Source organism: Chionomys nivalis, chromosome 25 (genome assembly GCF_950005125.1).
Source record: "Chionomys nivalis chromosome 25, mChiNiv1.1, whole genome shotgun sequence".
Lineage (NCBI taxonomy): Eukaryota > Metazoa > Chordata > Mammalia > Rodentia > Cricetidae > Chionomys > Chionomys nivalis.
In genome coordinates this window covers 5124620-5146204 of record NC_080110.1, presented here as the reverse complement: position 1 = coordinate 5146204, position 21585 = coordinate 5124620, and the positions used below count along the sequence as shown (strand labels likewise).

Genomic DNA, 21585 nt, shown 5'->3' with positions numbered 1-21585 from the left:
CCGTGTGTGTGTGTGTGTAACAATAATACAGAAAAAGAGCCTATCAACTTGAGAATGGGGGTTCATGGGAGGAATTCCAAAAAGGGTATTGGGGAGAGCCTGGATGGAGGAAAAGGAGGGGAGAAAGTGATATAATCCTGTTTCAGTTAAAAACCTATTTTAAAAAGTAAAAAAAAAAATCACACCTAGTAAGGGAGACCTCTGAAAAATATCTGAGTTCCATAACCAATAACCGCTGTGTAATCCCCAAGAGAATGTGACTACCCAATAATAAACAACCTCAGCTAGGATTACCAAGTGAACCAGTAATAGCTGAGCTGATAAATTGCGGATTACTCCTTGCCAGTGATTTTTAGATCGCAGGGAGTGCCTAGTGTAGAAACTGATGTTTCAAAATCAGAAATGGTTGAAAAAATTGCAAACAATTGTTAATTGTTTGGTGCGATGATTTTGTGGCCATTTCATCCTATGGAGACCGAGAATAGATACTTGGCCATCCTCGGTGCTCCGTGTTCTCTAGCTTGGCCCCCTTGCTAATTGCAGGAAACATGTTGTGAAGGGGGCGATTCATTATAACCACACAGTAGAGCTTTAAAAGCGTCTGGGTCTTCGTGGAGTGCAGTGAACGAATGTTTGCTACTGTATTCTTAACCAATGCCTTTTCCTTACAGTGGTTATGAAAATCTTAATTTAGTTGGGGGTGTAGCTTAGCCAGCAGAGTGCTTGCTGACACAGTCCCTGGGATGTCACACACTGGGTATGGTGACAACGTCTGTAATCCCAACACTTGGGAGCCAGGGGCAGAATTGGGAGTTTAAGACCAGGCTCAACTATGTTTTAGTGAGTTTGAGGTCAGCTACACAGTACCGTGTCTCAAAATAATAATAATATAATGTCAAGCTAGGTATGTAACACATTAGTAGAGTGGACATTGAACTTACACAAGGCCCTGGGGTCTATCCCCAGCACTAATTACAGTAAATAATCACAATCTGATTTATGTATCTCCATAAGAAATAAAGGACTGTGTGCATTGGATCTTCATGCACATTGTGTTTGTCCCCATGTGTGGAGCAGGGGCCCTTGTCAGAGAAATAATACTTCCTGCAACTAGAAAGCAGGGTCTAGTCATCTCTACTTCAAAAGACAGCCAAGAAAAGATGAAGTAAACCAAAATGGAAAAGAGGGTGTGTGGAGTGGGCTAATTATTCAGCTGCTGACATTACAAAACATTGCTGGTGGTGAGATAGGAGCCATGAATCTATTGATATATTTTCTGACAAAGTTTCATCCTATTGAAACCCACACACTTAAACTAAAGTGTGTCGGTCAGAGGAATCACTTCCAGATATGCTTTCATTTTAGGTGCAATGGGAACACTCTTGGTATTCCTTTTTTTTTTTTCCAGACAGTCTAAAACTAAGATAGCATAAGATTACTGAGTTAAAAACTACTGGTGAGACCGGCAGTGACGCGCCATAGGAAGGGGAAGAAAGAAAGAACTCAGGAAGAAGCCACATCCAAGGCTCTCTTGTTCAGTGGCCAATTGCCCTACCACCCCACCCCCCTTCGGCTCTGTTTCCCATTCCCGCAACATTTTACACTCCTGCCGTTTGCCCTGAAGCTTCGTGAGTTCCATTATGAGAGTAGCCAAGTGTGTAATGTAGTTTGGAAGAGTTTTCATCAGAATATAAAAACATAATAATTTAAGTCCTTGGGAAACAATTGCAGCGTAATGGATGGCCAGCTAATGACTGAGCCGAGAGCGTAGAAAAACTAAATTCTCTATTGACTTTTGAAAATACTCAATTTAAGCCGGGCGATGGTGGCGCACGCCTTTAATCCCAGCACTTGGGAGGCAGAGGAAGGCGGATCTCTGTGAGTTCGAGACCAGCCTGGTCTACAGAGCTAGTTCCAGGACAGGCTCCAAAGCCACAGAGAAACCCTGTCTTGAAAAACCAAAAAAAAAAAAAAAAAAAAAAACTCAATTTAGGATATTTTTGTTAGCCAGGAATACAGTAATTTTTTAACAGCTCTCTAAATTGGTTTGGGCTACTTAAATCTTTGACCAGAATGGCCTTTCAAAATAAGAAAAAAAAAAGTCCACAAGATTTAGTTGTTAATTATTAACCCTTTTTATTAACTGACTATAAAAACCTTGAGGAATAGATTGTTTTTTATATTTACTTGAAATTTTGTGCAGTTATTTTGAATAACACATCCTGTTTCTGACTTTTTGCTGAGTTCGTCTGATCTTCACGGAAGAAGCACATCTATACGTGATGCTTGTTTCTAAGATCCTATGATGTGTATTTACTTTCGTGAATGTGCTTGAAAAATAGAATCTGTATTTACCAAGTTATCTGAGCCCGAGCACTCTGCTGCCTCTGGATGACTGATTAAGACACGTTCATTGATTTGTATTTTATTCAGTGTCTTGATAATTAGCTCCAAAGAGGGGCAAAGGAGGCTGGCATCTGTCTCTTTCTCCCCTGTTTCAACTGTGTTCTGCCCCACTAATGACCCACTGGCATGTCAAAATCATGCTTGCACACTAAGTAAACCAACAAGAGAGGAAGATGGAGGCTATAAAAACTCTTTTTATTCAGCCATATGGATTTGAATCAGATATTTCGCCATGCTATTAAAAAGTGGGAAGCATAATGTTGGTATAATATAAAATAAATTATATATATAATAAATTAGGAAATATTACTTATGTTAAAACAAATTCACAAATATCTATCAGGCTGATATGATCAAATTAGAAGTGTTTATAGTGGTCTTATTTGAAAATTAGCTTAAAACATGACTATGTTGTGTCAATTGCAAATATTATCAACCATAATTTACAGTATCTGATAACATTGTAAAACAAGTCATAAAATGGCTAAAGCAAGATCTAACCTGGGATAATTACCTTACATGTTAATGGATTAAGATCTCCATTAAAAGACAGAGTGGCCGAATAGATACTATAATGAGACTCCAACTGTATGTTTCTTAAAGAAATTTGCTTTCCCCATAGGGTGGAAGTGAAGAGATGGTATTAGATATTTCATACAAATGGGATCTAAAAGGAAGCAGGAGTAGCCATGACCGTATTAAATAAAATGGGCTTTAGATTACAAGTAATAAAAAGATAGGGAATTCCACTATATAACAAGGAAGGATCGAATTAAAGAGGGGAAAATAATTTGTTTCATTAAGTTTGGAAACTAATTTTTTTCTGCTGACCTTATCAGAATAAACCATCCAATCTTTTTAATATCTCAGTGGCCTGATAAGAAATCAGCTGTTTTACACAAACCCTCACCTAAAGGCCCCTGACTTACAATGAGCTCTCTCTACATACGTGATACATATCTATGATACATAGCCAAGGTCTCCTGCATGTCTGTTATGTCCCTCATTTCCTCCCTCCCTCTATTCTTCCCTCTCTCTTTTCTCTTTCTCTTTCCCTACCCCCCCTTCTTTCTCTTCTCTCATTTCCCTATACTGTATTTTTCAAAAAGTTAACATAGTAGTAGTTATATATAACCAAGATAGCGGGCATTGGTGGTATAGTGGAGCACACAGCTGCCTTCCAAAAAGCCTATACAAATCATGTCTTCATGTCTATGTTATTTTTTAATGCCAGTTTTTTCAGTGTCCACCCCTAGGTGACTGGTATATCCCCAGCTCAAGAGACCTTTGAGATAAATGTCACAAATTAACAAAGATTTGTTATTTGAAAACAATAACGAATAAACTGAGAACCAAAATTATACTTTTCAGGAAGGTATTTTGCCAGACAGATGTGTTACTCTTTGACAGTTATGTAATTAAGCAATTTTAATGACAGCATGTTCTGTAACACGAACGGAAGTTTTACTGGAGTCTCTATTCTGATCTCTTGTTTACAGAGATCTTGTTTTTATGGTCGAAGGAAATATGACTACTCTATACCACATAATTTCTTGCTGTAATTATACCAATCTCTTTTTAACAGTGGACTCCATGAGCTGGGGTTTCTGTGTGCAAAAGTTCATCTTACGGCTTTAGTAATTACATCTTTGTTTTTTTCTAATTTTTTTAATCCATTTTACATGCCAACCACAGTTTCTCCTCCCCCTCGCTCCCCGCTCCTATCCACTCTTCAGAGAGAGTAAGGCCTCCCATGGGGAATCAACAAAATCTGGCACATCAAGTTGAGGCAGGACCAAACCCCTATCTCCTGTATCAAGGCTGAGAGCAAGGTGTCCCATCATAGGGAATGGGCTCCAAAAGGTCAGTTCATGCACCAGGGATAAACGCTAACCCCACTGCCAGGGGCCTAAGAAAAAGACCAAGCCACACAACTGTCTCCCACATGCAGAGGGCCTGGTTCAGCCCATGCACACTCCCCAGCTGTCAGTCCAGGGTCCATGAGCTCCCACTAACTTGGGTCAGCTGACTCTGTGGGTTTCTCCATCATGATCTTGACAACCCCCACCACCTTGCTCCTATTTTCCCTCCCCCCTCACTTCAGCTGGACCCCAGGAGCTCGGCCCAGTGCCTTGTTGTATAGGAAAATCATTTGCCTTAATAGAGCAAGTAGCCATTGCTGAATGTTTAGAATCATACAGTCTAAGGCTCCACAGTAAACAAGAATCTTGGGGAAGAGAAATCAGAAATTAGGAACGACTTTAGTGTCAATTAGTGTGATCTGAAGGAGAGGTGAGGCAACATGGTCAGACCTGACACCTTCCCAAAAAGAATGCTGGCATTCAGCCTGTGGAATTGATAAGTACTTTGATCTGTGTGATCTTATTTTCATATTGTTCAGCCCATTAATGTAATTATCATTTTCATTTATCATCTTTCTTTTCAGAGAAGGCAGTGTTCATTCTCTCAATTTACGTCTCCTCTGGAAAATCTCTGATAACTATATTTTCTTTAACTATCTTCTCCACCTGTATGTATACACACATGTACACACACACACACACACACACACACACCCTACATTCCCTCTGAGGGCCCCCTCTGTCAGTCAGATAGCTGGGTGAGTCAAGGGTGTGTCCCGTGCACTTAGAGAGAATCAGAACCACATGCTCTGGGAGTCTCCCACAATGCTTATTCGCTCCAGCCTTTAAGAGTGTCGTAATGCAGAATCCACAGCATTCCACAACGGTAAGATGACAGACCCTGCCTTAGAAACCAAAGCAGGACTTTTGCCTTCAGCTGTCCACGCTCAGGAATGTGATGAATGGCCTAGCCTCACTTAGGAAACTGGTAATTAGTGGCAGCTAGTCTCATTGCCACAGAATTATCCACCCCAAAACAAAAAGCATGATTCTTACAATCAGGAAGAAAGACCTTACACATTTCCAGTTATCCCCAAAAGTGTGCACTTGCTCACAATGCTTCCGCTATTCGAACTGTAAAGAAAGAAAAGGTTTCGCCCCTGACTTGATTGCCGATCTTCTCTGTAATTATAGGGCTTCAGAACACCTAGCGCTCATTTGCTAAAGGTGTGGAATTTCTTTTACAGCTCTATGAAAAAGTCGCGCTTCTCCTGACCAATCTAGGTGAGTACAAGCCCGCTGTGGAAGGCACTCTGGGATCGAGAGTAGAGCTTCCTTTCCCAGGCTCTGGAAATGAACAGCCCCATTGTGGCTCCTGGTTGGCCAACCGCTATCCAGTTGGGGGTACCACACCCATGAGTTTACGGGCAACACAAGTTGGATTCCGTGGGTTATTTTTAACAAAAGAGAACATGAAATTGGGACAGGGTGGAGGGTAGACCTGGGAGGCTTAGTGAGGATGAATATGATCAAAATACATTAAATGTATATATTAAATTCTGAGTTAATAAAAATATTGTGTTTTAAAAAAATACCCCATTTACTGAGAATTGCATGCAGCACACACTCATTCTTTCCCTTCAGCAGAACAATTTAAATGTGTCTAGTAATAAGGTCTTTTCAATCTATACTTTTCAAACCTGGTTTATCCCTTATGTGCCATAAGCAAGTAGATATTTTCCCTGATGTACACACAGAAAATAGCATCGCAAAAGTACCAATGTTGGAAGGATCCAGGATCGTTTCAAAAGCATTCGCTACCTGTTACCTCCATTTTAGAATTACAGGTGGGTTCCACAAGGCACAGTGGCGTACTCACGAACTCCAGCAGTTCAGAAGGCTGGAGCAGAAGAGCGATATTAGCTCAAGAGTTTGACACATGCCAGGACAATGCTTAAAAAAAAAAAAAGGCAAAGGCGTCAGGTTCTCAAAATCGGTCATTTCAGAGACTAGTGACCATTTAGATCAAGAATGTAGTCAGGGCAACGGTGATGGACTTCTGTGGAAAGACATTTTTGTAGACAAATTGTCTCTAAGGACACCTCTCTGGCCTCAGAACATACTAGAACAATCTGGTAGCCAGCTATAAACTGTACATTACTACATTTTTTAAGCTATAAAAACTGCTTCAATTTTATTTGTGAGATGTTGGCTATTCTACAGCCAGTGAGAAAATCACATGCTCTCACTGGTAGCTCGCTTTGATATATTCCTGTGTATAGCTTGTCCAAAGGGGATACATTCCAAAGTAGTTTTTGTAGAAACGTCATTACACCACCGAATCCATTTATTGAGTTGTTATGTCCTATCCAAAGATGGCCATGTCATTTGACATCTTCCATCACCACTATGCCTTTACCAAGAAGAAAAGAGATTAGCCAGGTAAAGGGAATTGCCCGTTGGCAGGCTGTGTCCAGGAGCAACTGAATCGAAGATGGCCAACATATGACTTGAGATAAATGAGAACCCAGCCCCCAGCCAACCAAGAAAACCTCCACCTATAACTAGGATCTCAGCAGAAGTGAAACTAAACCCATTGAGAAGTGTTCCCTGTTTCTTCCTTTCCCAGCAGCACAGCCTTGTCCTAACACTGACGTTTCAATCATCTTAGATCTGAGGTCCTTTCTCCCCTCTTCCCTTCTCAGTTACGCTCTCAGGAAGCATCCCGAGCTTAAGTCGTAGAAAAGCAATTGTGGGGTGAAATGTTAAAAGCACAATTAGAAATTTGGGGGAATGTAGCAATTGAGAAAACGTTATTGCCTTACATACATGTTCTTTGACCTTGCCTGAGCTTAGACATCAGCTCCTCGGGAAAGATAAGTAGATCAGACGTGAGATGTCAGATTGGACGCTTGGCCTCAGGGGAAACTTGCTTCATCTTTTGGCTCATGCCATAGTGTCCAAAGGATATTTGCATCATGGAAGTCAAAGTATGATGAGTGTCAAGTTGGCCCCTGACTAAGGTTGTCACAGATGGGTGCCACAGATAGTGATATACGGGGAACTCTAAAGATGAAGCCATCCTTTGGTTTTTATCTATGAGAATGAAAGAAATAGTAAATGAGGGTAGGAGCCTAGGAGACAAGCATGCCCGGTATCCTGGGATTGGCAGTTCCCTCACATGACGTGAGATCTAGGTGCTGAGACAAAGCATCATTGGGAGCCTAGTGGGGGTCTGACGCTATGTACGCCCTACTCACCGGGCGGAATCAAATCTGGATGCTCGGGGGCTGGAGAGATGGCTCAGAGGTTAAGAGCATTACCTGCTCTTCCAAAGGTCCTGAGTTCAATTCCCAGCAACCACATGGTGGCTCACAACCATCTGTAATGGGGTCTGGTGCCCTCTTCTGGCCTGCAGGCATACACACAGACAGAATATTGTATACATAATAAATAAATAAATATTTAAAAAAAAAAATCTGGATGCTCAATTCCTTCAGAGGTGCCTGCAGCCACTTGAGACCACACTGTTGTTTGGGCTGGTCTGTAAGAGGGAGGTCTATCTTCTGCATGGTCTGGTGCACAGTCGGTCAACTGTTGGCAAACTGGAGCCCCCTGTGCCTCCTGAAGACCCTCTCAGACGGGGGGTGGGTGGGGGAACGGGAGAGCCGGAGGTAGAGCAGGGTTCATGCTCAGCCTCTCAAACCCTGCTCCCTTCTGCCCACAGAACAGCCTCGCACCGAATCTGAGTGGGAGAACAGCTTCACCCTGAAAATGTTTCTTTTCCAGTTTGTCAATCTGAACAGTTCCACATTTTACATCGCATTCTTCCTCGGAAGGTAAGGAGCACCTCTCTGTGAGCCCCTAGTCCTGGTGAGAATGGCTTACTCAGCCAGCTGGCCAGGGTGATCAGAGTGTAGAAAGAGAAGATCAGCCACCTCCTTTCCCTTCCCAAATGGCAAAACCACCTCACTTCCTGGGAAACAGCCTCTACTTGAAAGTGCCTGGACCTCCTTTATTGTACAGATAAACAGCAGAAAGATAGTTTATGTAGGCGAACAGTTGATAAGTATGTGACGTCATCTCACCTGAATCAGCCCTGTGGATGTCACACCAAGGTAGTAAGTGACTTTAGGAAAAGCAAACTGGAGTATGGCCGATGTCCCTGGCTTCGCAGAAGGATATCCCAAACAGGGAAGAGGGTAGAAATGAGAAGCCAGGGACTTCTAGGTACTTCAAAACCCAGCAGGGATGAAAACTTGGGAGGGATCCCCTGTTCTGTGGTGTTGATGCTGATTTTGGCCCATCCCATCTGAGGAGACGGGAAGCAGGACAAGGCCAGGAGTTCCGCTTTGGTAGGATGGATGTGGTGGCCTCTCCTTTGTTGCTTAGCTATCTCAGCAGCCTGGAACTCTAGCCAAGGACTGTGCAATAACTAAACCAATACTACTGCTATCCAAAAGATCAGTTGTGGGCAAACGCAGGAACAGAACGTAGCTGCTGCTTAAACAGGCCTGGGCTCTTCGTGTTGAGTGCAAAGTGTCCAAAACCACAGGAAACAACAGGAACGGGCCCCTCCCCCTCAGCAGCTAGGCAGGGAGGCCAGAGGAGAAACATTCCTGGGAGAATTCCAGAAGCTCAAGTAAAGACAGCTTTGGAGGGTTCCCTCGTCCCTGCAGATACCCATCATTTACTTGAAGGTAGTGTTCACCCAAAGCCTAAACCTACAGAATGCTAACGAATTGCTTCTGTGTTGAAGATTTACAGGACACCCAGGTGCCTACTTGAGACTGATAAACAGGTGGAGGCTGGAAGAGGTCAGTACTCTCCCTTGATTTCTTGTTTTCTGCAGACCCCCATTCAACGTCCCATTAAACGACTCGGTGCAGAGCGGAAGCCTGCCACTCCTCCCCCTCTCTCTGTTGATCTGTATCTCTGCTTGCTTGCCTCACAGTGCCACCCCAGCGGATGCCTTATTGATCTCTGCATGCAAATGGGTATTATAATGGTGCTAAAGCAGACCTGGAATAATTTCATGGAACTTGGCTACCCGTGAGTACCTTCGTGACCTCATGGAGAGGCAGCGTGACTCGGAGTTGATGATGCACTCAGCATGATGCACTCAGCAGTTAACCGTGTATGTCACAGGGCACATTCAAATGCAGTCATAAGAACAGTAAACACTGGGGGCCAGTGTGATAGCTCAGCAGGTACAGGCTTTAGCCACCCAAGCCTGACAGCATGAATCAGATGCTCTTGGAACCCACGTGAAGATGAAAGGAGCCAGCTGAGCCAAAATTACCCTCTGACCTCTGTGTGCCGTGGTACACATTCTACACACATCACACACATACACAAACAACAACAATAAATTTTTAGTTAAAAATAATGAACAGTGGCTCTTCTAGGTTTAGCCCAACTCATACAAATTAAATATTCTTTTTTTAATTTTATCAATTTTTTGAGAACTTCATATAACGTATTTTAATCATTTCGCCCTCATCTCCCAAATCCTCCTAGATCCATCCCTACCTCCCTGCCCATCCAAACAAATTCATGTGTCTTCCTCTTCCTTTTTCCTTTTTCTTCCTTCCTCTTCTTCCTCTTCTTTCTCTTCTTTGATCTTCTTCTTCTGTCTTCCTTCTCCTCCTCCTTCCCCTCCTTCTCCTCTTCTTCTTTGCCTACCGTGCTACCCAAAACCTCTCGGTCAGGGAGAGGAACCTGGTCCCCTATCAGTAGTCACCCTCACTGACTTACCATTCTTGATGAGGCCTCTATGCATGCATGTACTCTGGCTGTGTGCATGTAGCATGATTTAATGATGTCTTAGACTCTTTGGGTTCCAGGACTGCAGGTCCTTAGCTATTTATCTGTTCCCAAGATCTTTGTTTCCCTAGTCCCATGATAAATCAGAATGTTACTTTAAAACAAAGAAAGAAAAGTACTGTAAATTCAGACTACAGAACTTGGAAAAGGAGAAAATGTCAGAGATGCAAAAGAACACATTTTCATCAGTAAAAATAATGTCACCCAGTGGTAAGATTTTCTAGTTGACAACAGTGAGAAGTCTGTGTCATTCCAATGAAGATGACCTTGAACTTTTCTGTGACGCTCCTGCTTAGCTTGTCTGAAGGGATTCCATCCCAGTTGGTTTCTGTGTCAGCTCAGTGACTCTGGAGGGACCACTCAGCTAGAACAGGTGCCAAGGACTCACTGAATGAGGAAAACCTCATAGGGCCCTCTCAGATGCAAGGCCAACAATTATCTAGTTTTAAAGTCTCACTCCAAGTGTCTAATGTTTTCTCTAAGACTTTAAAAAAATAAACTCAAAGCGGAAGTATGACCTTTGACTTTATGGAATGGTAAGTCGAATTTAATCGAAATGTCAGAGGGTGACTGGGGATATACAGCAGAGCTGAGATGAACAGAGTGGGTCTGAGAACCACCCCTCCTTTTTCCTCACTTGACATACTTTTATCATTTCCATGCCGGGAGATACTAAAAACTTGTCACTTCTTCCTGGAATGCTCCAGCCCACAGACCAGCCTCCTCTGTGCCATTTCCTCCCTCCCTCCCTTCCTCCTCCTTCTCTTCCTCTCTCTCTCTCTCTCTCTCTCTCTCTCTCTCTCTCTCTCTCTTGTGGGTCTCTTTTGGGGACGTGGAGGACATGGTTTTTTTATTATTATTGGAGCTCTACATTTTTCTCTGCTCTCCTCCCTACCCCTCCCCTCCCCTTCAACCCTCTCCCAAGGTCCCCCATGCTCCCAATTTACTCAGGAGAGCCTGTCTTTTTCTACTTCCCATGTAGATTAGATCTCTTGGTGTCCTCATTGTTGTCTAGGTTCTCTGGGATTGTGATTTGTGGGCTGGTTTTCTTTGCTTTATGTTTAAAACCAATCTCTTTTCATATTACACAGTGGACTCCTGCATGCCACTGAGGGCTAACAGCTCAGCCTCACGTGTCAGAGTGAGATGCATTGCCGCACCCCCGTGTCTGCGCTCTGTGCGCTGGCACCCAGTTCGCGAGCTTCGGGCAAGGGGGCCGGAGGTTGAAATACACAGACAGAGAGACAGCGACACGGATCATCCTTGAATTCCCCAAGAATGCCCCCTTTATTGTGTTCAGGGGCAGATTATATAGAGATAGCCACTCCCCAGCCAAACCCACCAGAAACCACTCTCCTGCCATCAGGAACTCCTGAAGGTCTCGTGCTCAGAGCAGCTGTAGGCACTCAGATCAGGGGAAAACAAGTTTGCAAAAGATTCAGGATCTGGGGTCTCACTGCTCCCAACATCTCCCCACTAATTTTTTTATAAAGCAGAAGACCCTCCTGTCCACACAGCCTTTTGGTCTCTACTGCACCTAGATTCACTTTGGCCAGCACTCTATTGAACCTGTACTCAGGAGAGAGTGACAGCTTCTCCTCAGGAGAATACTGGCTTACAGGGAACACAAGAGAGCAACTTAAGTCTGTAAGACAGGTAGATTCAAGTATCCCAGAGACTGTTGGTTCCTCATACTATTTCCCACACACCCTCTTCCCCTCAAGTGAACAGAGGTGTGTGACCATATCAGACTCGGGACTTCTAGGAGTGGCTTTGCCATGACCCCAGGAACAGTCAGAAACCACTGCTCCTTCAGCAGTCCCCTAAATAACATACCCCAGCTGCCATACCCCCGTGGCACATTCATTCTTGTCAGCTGAGTGCATGGAAGACACCTCGCTCGTGCACCTCTTTGGCTTCCCTAGCAGCCCAGCTGATCCTTCTGCTGAGGAATCCTTTGGCTAAACCACCCCCCCCCTCAGATCAGGTACTCAGATCAGGGGATTACAAGAAATTCAGGATCTGGGGTCTCACTGTTCCCAACAATGCATCCCCCTGGAGTCAGGGACCACATCAAGCTTGAGTCTAAAGCAGCCTAGCCTTCTTAAGGAATTCTAGGAACCTGAATGCCTAGGAGGAGGAGGATTATGGTTTTAGATGTTCTAGGTTCCTGCAGTCAGAATATGCTGATCATAATAACACCGGTGACAGGACCACTAATGGGGATAGGTACAGACTTAAGCCGTGTGACCCAGACCTTCTAACCTTTGAACCTTGGAACACCCGAGTGTCACCTTGGTTCTACGTCAGCTCAAGCTGCTCTCAGCCCTCCCTCCAGCTGTTTCTAAGCACGAGACCGTTTCGTGGATGATTAAATGAGTTGCTCACCCATTCTGTCTACTTGCAAATAGAAGTGCTTTCGGGGTTCAGAATTCTTTCTGATTCTGGACATAGCTTCCTGCCTGAGGGGAACTGGTTTTTAGCCAAGGCTAACTCTCCTTTCCCATTACTTAAGTCTTACGAACAATCGTGTGTATTTGATCAGAAACTGATCTTGTCACCCAGGTTAATTCAGAATTGGTGGACCAGAAGAAAAGTCCGACAGGAACACGGGACTGAAAGGAAGATAAACTTCCCACAGTGGGAAAAGGATTACAACCTTCAGCCGATGAACGCCTATGGACTCTTCGATGAATACCTGGAAATGAGTATGGGAATCTGTCTTTCCTGTCGATTATGATTATGAATGCAAGCCTTTGCTCTCTGGCTACACTCAGTTAAAAGTGCATCCGATATCATCTGGCCATTCATGTAAGGGGTTCTGGTGTAAGGGCATTCCAAGCAATACAGTGTAAGAGAAAACAAAACCTCAAGATATCAAAGCCGGGTTTGGAGTTCTAGCTCCGTGGTAGAGTGCTTCTCTAGTGTGTACAAGGCCCCGGGTGAGATTCCCTAGCACCACACGTGAGCAATGTTCAGCAGACAGTAATTTCCAACCCTTCACGGTATGGTGTCTTCTCCTTGACCCATGAGAAGGGGCTCAAGTTGTAGCCTGTGAGTAAGCAGAGAGATTTCTTAGCATGTTTTAAATTCTGGGCTCAGTATCTCTCTCTCTCTCTCTCTCTCTCTCTCTCTCTCTCTCTCTCTCTCTCTCACACACACACACACACACACACAGTAACCCATTCATGACATTCTCGAAGACTCTACCCTATAGCCCAAAGACCTCCTATGATTCAACTCCCTACACTTCCTTATTATGGAACTAAATAGCCAAGAAAAAAAATGTTGGAAAATTTAGAGCATCAAAACCCAGAAAGAGTGATTCAAAGTGATTGACTCACACATCCAGCTGACATCTGTGAAGCTTTGCTCGATGCCAAAGAAACAACTACACTTGGCACCAGAGGCACAGGAAGGGAATACGGCACAGTGCGCAGCTTTCAAGGGTGCATGGGCTAATGGGGAAGAGCCAGAGATAGGACGCGTGAGTCCAGGAAGTGTCACAGTTGCCAACGCATGAATCATGGGTGGTATATCGAGGCAGCCATTTCTGTTGTGGGAGGAGAATGGTAGGAAGCGAGGAATGCTTGTCCTGGACTACACTTAATAAAGGAATCAGATTTCTTTAGATTCAAAGCCAAGTTAGTCTCAAGGAAATGATAATAATGATCCATAGTCAGATACACTGAATGTGTGTGTGTTTCTTTCTCTCTCTCTCTCTCTCTCTCTCTCTCTCTCTCTCTCTCTCTCCCTTTCTCCCCCTCTCCCCCTCTCCCTCTCCCCATCCCTCTGGCTTCTTTTAAAAGTCTAATGTTTAAGCTCAACAATCTAGAGGTGAAAGTAGAGCCAGACAAGATGAATCCGTTCTGAAGGAAGCAATCCTAGCTGAGAAAATTTGAAAATTAAAGGAGCAGTAGAATTGATGCTTAATGTTTCTTAGATCGCTTCTGTCCTAAGTCTCTATTGATGTTTTTAGAGTTTCAATTATAGAACGGCAGAGTGATATAACTTGGGAAAGAAATCAATGCGGGCATTAATAATAAAACTTAATAAAGGCAATTCATTAAGAGAAATCACCAATTTTGAGTCTCTTAGTGGACTCTTCCCTCATAAAGAAGGTAATGAACAATAATGGTTCTAAAAGAGCAGCATTTGCGTGGCTAGCATGCTGCAGCCCCCGTGGTAACACTGCAGCTTGAAACAATGCCAGGGGCATCACAGACACAGGAATCCTACCTGCCTCCTTTCGTTTTAGCTTTGATGTTTCCTGGATTTATTATGTTATTAAATGCTATAACTTGCTGGATTACAATATAAAGTAATAAAAAGCATGTAAATCTCAAGTCTACAGATGAATTTTCAGAGATTTCAACACAAAAACAGCCACATCTGTGCAGGCAAGAGTTTGGCAACCGTTGTCCACAGTCCGAACTCACCCAATAATTTTTTATAAGTGATGTTTTCTAGAAATACTACATACACACTCGCTTACACACAAATATATCCTGTTCTTAGAGCAGGTGGAGAGGACACCCATGTATACGCTAAAGTGTTGAGCTTTTATTTAAATATTCTAGTTGGTATATAGTAGCATCTCACTGTGGTTTTAATCTGAAGTTGTGGTAACTAATGTCACTAAATATCTTCCATATTCTTATGATCATTTGGATAGTGTCTTTAAATTTCCATCAAGATCCATGATTGGGGGGTGTGCCCTTTTCTTGGGGATTGTAGAAGCTATTTACATATTATAGATATGAGTCCTGTATTAGTTGTTTTTTTCATTACTGTGGAAAAAATGTCTATCAAGGAACAAGTTAGTGAAGGAGAGGTTTGTTTCAGTTCCCGGTATGAGGGACATGGTCCATCACACCAGGAACATGCTGTGGCAGGCAGAAACATAGTGGGTTGGAAAGAGAGCCACACTCTAAATATTAACCATACACCCCAATAACCCACTTCCTCCAGTTACACTCTGCTGCCTACAGCAGTTCTCAAGCTGTGGGTTATGCCTCACATAGGGGCCATGGTCCTTTATCAGATGTCCTGCATATCAGATATTCACAGTACGATTAGTAACAGTAGCAAGATTACAGCTATGAAGTAGCAATGAAATAATTTTATAGTTGGGGGTCATCACAATGTGGGAACTGTATTAAAGGGTCACAGCATTAGGAAGATTGAGAACCACTGGCCTAAAGGCTCCACAATCCCCCACAATAGTACCACCAGCTGGAGACCACATGTTCAGTCAGAGTGTGGATATATGTTAGACCATCACATGTCAGATAACATGGCTGCAAGTCAAGTGTCTTTTCATAGTTGAGGGCTTATCTTCCTGCCCTTAATGCTTCAGATAAGCAAGATTCAACTTGTTCATATTCAGAACTAGTTCCAACTAATTTTACATTTACATTCCAATTTCTGTGTTAAAAACAACAGCTTTTACTGAGGTCTTCCCTGGAATTTAGTTTAACCCCTAAGATAGTTTGAGCAGTACTTCCATTTTTTCCAGTCCATGAATAGGATATACCCCCACATTTGTCTTTGTACATTTTCCTCAGTCGTTTTAGTGTGAAAGGTTTGTACTGCAGAGGTTAGCCTTGTTACTAAGAACTTGATACATTTCACTACAATCGCAACTAATGTTGCTTTCACAGTTCCTCTGTTTGTGTAGGATTTGCTGGTTTGGGGAATAGGGTTTCTTCTGTTGTTTTTATTCTGAGGATTCAGCCCAGAGCCTGTGAATGTTAAGCACAAACTCTAGCACTGAACTGCCTCTGTGGCCCTACTTTTGTTTTTTATTTTGTTGCAACTATATAAAGTATGTTGACCTCACATGAAGTAAACCTTCTGGAAACTAACATCAACTATAATTCATAGATTTCTTTTAGACTTTTCTATATGTTCTTCTACATCATCTACAAATAACGATAATCAGCCAGGCAGTTGTGGCGCATGCCTTTAATCCCAGCGCTCGGGAGGCAGAGGCAGGCAGATCTCTGTGAGTTCAAGGCCAACGTGATCTACAAGAGCTAGTTCCAGGACAGCTAGTTACAAAGCCACAGCCATCATCTCAAAAAACCAAAAAATAAAAAATAATAACCAAACCAAACAAATAATGATAATAGTATATTTTCCTTCCTAACTACAAACGTTTGGGCTAACCTTGCTTCACTGCCCTACAGCCATGCATATAATGCTGGCAAGGGCATCCTTGCTCCTAACAGAAAGGCAAAAATTTTCACTACGTTACTGTTGCTAATGATGTCATGTACATTTTTATACACTTCTCAAAGTAAAGAAGTGTTCTGATATATCCATGTTTCTGCAAGTCGTCATTATAAGCTTTACTTTTACCTAACGGGCTGGCTTTCTTCGTCTTCCAGCTCTCTTGTTCTTGTCTTTATATGTCAGCCAGTGAACCAGCATATTTAGGGCCAACAAATCCCTTCCATACACAAACCACTGCAGTGTGTATGTAAGAAAGAGACACACAGTGAGGTCCCCATTCCCACTTTCACAACGCCCCGTATAATAAAGGAAAAGAGAGAAAGCGACAACGGCAAATAAAATTCATTCTCAGCTACCGTGGAAGCTACCGGACAAGGCTGTGCTATTGGAAGTCTCCAGGAGAGGGCGTATTTGAGCTTTAACCTTAAAAGAATTGAGTCTCATCAATTTATGGATAGAGACATTAAGTGTATGTGTGACTCACAATACCCAAAGTCCAGTGTGGCCAGAGCAAAGGATTTTTTTTCCTTTTTACAACTCTGGGGCATGATGGATGGTTGAACTTGAATCTTAGAAATCCACATGGAAGAATCACTAAGATCTCGGAATGGCATGGAGAAAGGGGGGAGTTGGTCTGTAGGTGGCGAGAACCTTCTGGAACATTTCTTGTAGGGAGATGATGAACAACGGCCTGGAACCAAGATTTCATGAGGCTGATAACAGTGCAGAGGGGAAAAGGGGGTGAAAGGCAGGAGAGACAGCGCCAGTTGTGAAGCCATAGTCTGAACTCAAGTAGGGACCGTGGGAAAGAAGGAGAGGGGTACAGTTATGAAGAGTCGTTGATGGAACTTGGGGTCTAATGGGTCTGGAGTTTGAACACACGGAGATCTAGCTTCTACCCAAGAGGACCGTGGGCAGGAAGAATGTGAAAAGACCATTTATCAGGGGTGTGCCGTGTTAGCATACCTTAAGTATTATATGTTTGGAAATATACATATACCCTGTTTCCAATATCCACCCACTAATTTTAGTATTCTTCCATGGCTGTAACTTTAACGTAAAATTGAGTTAGTGGTGGCTTTCCCTTCTCTCCATTCCTTCTATGTTTGAGTTAAATTCTGCCATGAAGAAGAGCCACATGGTCTTGCTTGTGTGTTCCCATGTATTTATTAGTATGTTGATATGTTTTTGTTGATACATCTCTGACAATCTTTGGGTCACGATCCAGTGCTGCTGTGATTTTGTTGATCCTGCGATCTCAGCCCCGGCTGTTGGCAGTGCCTACGCACTTGTCCATTGAGGTGCCCCCATCCTTCGCCGAGTATTTCTTTATTGTCTCATGTCATAAGACAATCCAGTCTCCTTTTGTGTTTTCCCATGCACCTAGAATCAAAGTCTCTGCCGAGAAGCCCCGGTCCCATTAATTAGTGAGTGGCACTTAGTATTGGGATCTGAGATAAGCTTTTTACCACTCAGATCCCATTGTTCTCGGGACCAGGAAACACCTCTGTGTCCAGTCCTATGGCCGTCTTCTTTTGAGAGAGGTTCCTTCAGCTTATGATTGGGGGGAAATATGATGACACAATGACACATTCCGATGACTGTCGTTTCGAAACAGCGACGGAAGCTAACACTCATTATCTCCTTTCCCTTCCTAGTCCTTCAGTTCGGATTCACAACTATCTTCGTGGCAGCTTTTCCTCTGGCACCGCTTCTGGCCTTACTGAACAACATCATTGAAATCCGACTTGATGCTTACAAGTTTGTTACGCAGTGGAGAAGGCCTTTGGCGTCGAGGGCCAAGGACATAGGTAAGATACGCTTTTCTGAAAATAGGAAACATCTTGTAAGGTAAAATTTAAAAGCCAGCCTGGGGCGGTGACACACCTTTGATCCCAGCATCGGAAGGTCAAAGGCAGTTGGATTTCTGTGAGTTCAAAGCCTACTTGGTCTATATAGGGAGTTCTGGTTCTTCCAGGGCTGTCTGAAAATAAATAAATAAAAGCTATGCACTTTAGGAATCCTTAATGTTTGCATGTAACAGGATTCAACTGATTTTTGAAAGAAAAAAATTACGTTGGTCTTAAATAATATTGTACAAGAAATAAAGCTGCTTATTTAGATTGACTTAAATTTCCAGTGTTTTATGAACTTGTGCTTAGATTCTTGGTTTGGATATTTCTACTGTAAGATGTTAGACCTTAAATTTCCAGTTCATCCCTTTCAAAAATAGACCTTCTATTTGCCCCGCCATTACCACCACCACATTCCTCGATGTTTTCCTGACTCACCTAAAGCAAAACCTGGTCTCTCTGCTGACAGAAATGAGCTGTGGTCTTTGACCAGAGATACTGTTGAGTTAGATGCCACGCTCTCAAGAGCGGCTGAGATGGAGATTGTCTGACCCAGGTCTGCATCCAGTGCCGAGAACAGGGCAGGCACCACCCAGTGAGTGTGGCTGGGAACTGGGCGCAGACGTTTTTGTTCAGAGTGGCCTCTCTTAGTCTTGGGCGTTAGCCTGGGCCAGCACATCAGGGCAGTCTGCAAAGGGAAACAGAAGGGAACCTGGTCAGGACCACTGAGGGTTTCCAGCCTGCTAGGGGCTTGACACTGTCCTGAGCTTATCAGATGGCGTATGAGTAGAACTTACTGGCCGGAATTCTTTGGCTTCTGTCTAACGCTGACCAGTAAGCTGTAAGAACGTTGGCATATGTATGAAACTACAGAAAATCCTTTCATTCCAAACTGTTTGGAAACAACAAATTCGAACTCCTCGTTGCCAGAGGCATCTGGAAAGGTAAAAAGGACTGTCTGCCACAGGTGGTGGTGTTTTTCACTCTTACCACCACTGGAGGAACTAATAGCACATTTCTATTCAAACAGGAATCTGGTATGGAATTCTCGAAGGCATTGGAATCCTCTCTGTGATTACGAATGCATTTGTCATAGCAATAACATCTGACTTCATCCCTCGCTTGGTGTATGCTTATAAATACGGACCTTGTGCGGGCCAAGGAGAAGCCGGACAAAAGTAAGTGCCGTGCGGTGATTACGAAACTTGGTTGGCCATTGTGCGGTGCCGGACACTGAGAGAGAAGCTTTTATGCTGGGGCCGTGACACACAAGCCCAGACAAGGCCTGTGGTATGGGAAGTGAAACCATATCATTACACTTTCAGCCAAAGAAAACACATCCCATTTACAAAAGGATCGGGGCTCAAACAAGTCGGACAAGTTTCAGATAGCATCTCATGGGAGGGCGGGCAGCGGTTGCTATTTCCTCTCACTCCTGCCACCTCCGAATTCAGACATGGGTGAGATCCAAATGTGTGTAAGGAGCGAAAACAGCCTGTGTCCTTGTGTACCGTGTAGTTATGGAAAGGCTATGAACCAATAACAAGGTACTGACTACCTGAGATTCGCACTGTCATGGTGTGCAGACTGCAGATTTTTCCATAGGGCCTGAGGAACCCTGAACCTAGGACACAGAAGGTACTCAGTGAATATCCGTAGGGTATGAAGATTACTTTTTCCTAGCTATAATCATACCCATACCTGTGTCTATATTTTGCCAGTCAAATTAAGGCACGCTCCTGTGGTCTGAGGTTCAGACTAGACTATATGTAGTCAGATAAAACCTACGCATCATTATAACATGCCACCTAGCTTTTATTTCTATGCAAAAAGCATACACTAACAGTCCCTAAAGCCACAATAATAATCTAACTCTAATTGTGGCGTTTAGTTATCTGCCTAAGGCCTTTGCCCAGAAAAATCATCTTACATAGCCTGGTAGCTACAGCCCTGTTCCCTGGTTTTCAGTCTGAGGCAAATTAATTTGTTCCCTAAGCCACCGTAGGCAAATAGAGTAACTCACTTGGGCTAAACGAACCTAACCAGGATCCAGTTTCATCCTTAATCCCACACAAATGCACTAAGGCCTGGATAATTGGGTGGTGTGTGATAAATCTCACAATCCAGCCATCCGAAGAGACTCCCATGCGGTCTTCTGTAACAGTTATGGGGCCATTAAACTCTGATTATCTAGCAACTCTAAGTGAGCATACCAGCTCTTTATGGCAGAGACCTAAAGACTTGGATTAGACTGCCCAGGCATGGCTTCCCACCACCCGCATTCTCTGCCTGACTTAGCCTGAAGCTTTCCTTCATGGCAGCCACGTTCACATCCATTCTGCATTCGAGTCTCAGAACGACTCAGAGCAGGAAGCACATTGTTTTCCTCACTCACTCTGGAGAGCAGAGGGACAGTCAAGGGGGCAAATGCCTCTGTAATTGCTGGACCACTCACACAGATAGAGCCACGCCCACACAGGCCTCTCCATCCTTAGCTCCAAGGCCTCACGTGGCTCTCTGGCTCCCCTCACTGTAAAGTCCCAGGAAGCTGTGAGTTTTTGTGATGCAGACACAGCTAGGGTCGAATCCCACTTGTGCTTTAAGCCAGCTGTAGAAATGGCACGTTTCAATTTAAATTGAACCCCAATCAAAAGTTCTCTATCCAAGCCCGTCACTGTGCCTCTCCAGGGCTCTGTGTTACATCAGTGCCTCCTCCTTACTGTTGGATGAACTCACCTTGACTCCTCCATGGATGACAGTTTCACCCCGTGTGCCTGTGTCCTCCGTTTCCCGTGACCTTTGTCCCTACGACGGCACTTTTAGGTCTCCCTAATGTTCCTGACTCTCCTACTGGTTCCATCCCCAAGCAGATTGTAGACAGCTTAACAAGAAGAAACCATTCTTTCATGTCTGACCATGGCAGATAGAGCCACTCTCATGGCGTGGGTGCCCAGCAGTTGAGTGTTCGAGGCTGCTGGGAGGAAGAGCATCTCTTTTAGTGAGGTCTGAAAAGAAAAGACATGGTTCAAGGCAACATTTTCTACACATTGCATGCACAAAAACCTTGCAACTGCATCCCTCCTGGTGCATTCTTCCTCGTCGTCTTCTGCAGCTGCAGCTCACGCTGCTCATTGTTTGTTGAAGAATCCACCTCCTCCTCCCGGGTGAGGCCACCTCCTCTCCTGGGCTATCTTTACATGGGGCCCTTAGACGGGAACTTGGGGAACTTCTGAGCAGACATTATGATTCAGGATCTTGAATGGGATACAGAATACCCTTGGCCTTAGAAATACCATGTGATATGTGCATAAAAAACAGATGCCTTCATATTCAGAGAGTCCGTTTTTATCCCATGCTTTTTCAGTCCCTGTCCAGCTGGCCTTGGTGAGCTCCCAATAGAT

At 43.8% G+C, this 21585-nt stretch overlaps 1 protein-coding gene across 8 annotated transcripts in view; it reads left to right on the top strand.

Annotated features, from left to right (window-relative positions):
- Nucleotides 1-21585, top strand: part of Ano4 (anoctamin 4) — a 308453-nt gene that overhangs the window by 274527 nt on the left and 12341 nt on the right. For all 8 annotated transcript variants that reach the window (XM_057757919.1, XM_057757924.1, XM_057757922.1 and 5 more), the window contains 7 exons: nucleotides 5516-5552; nucleotides 7996-8107; nucleotides 9028-9085; nucleotides 9223-9320; nucleotides 12660-12802; nucleotides 17990-18142; nucleotides 19215-19362. In XM_057757919.1, the coding sequence (XP_057613902.1) occupies nucleotides 5516-5552; nucleotides 7996-8107; nucleotides 9028-9085; nucleotides 9223-9320; nucleotides 12660-12802; nucleotides 17990-18142; nucleotides 19215-19362 (749 nt within the window). The remainder of the gene's footprint in view (nucleotides 1-5515; nucleotides 5553-7995; nucleotides 8108-9027; nucleotides 9086-9222; nucleotides 9321-12659; nucleotides 12803-17989; nucleotides 18143-19214; nucleotides 19363-21585) is intronic.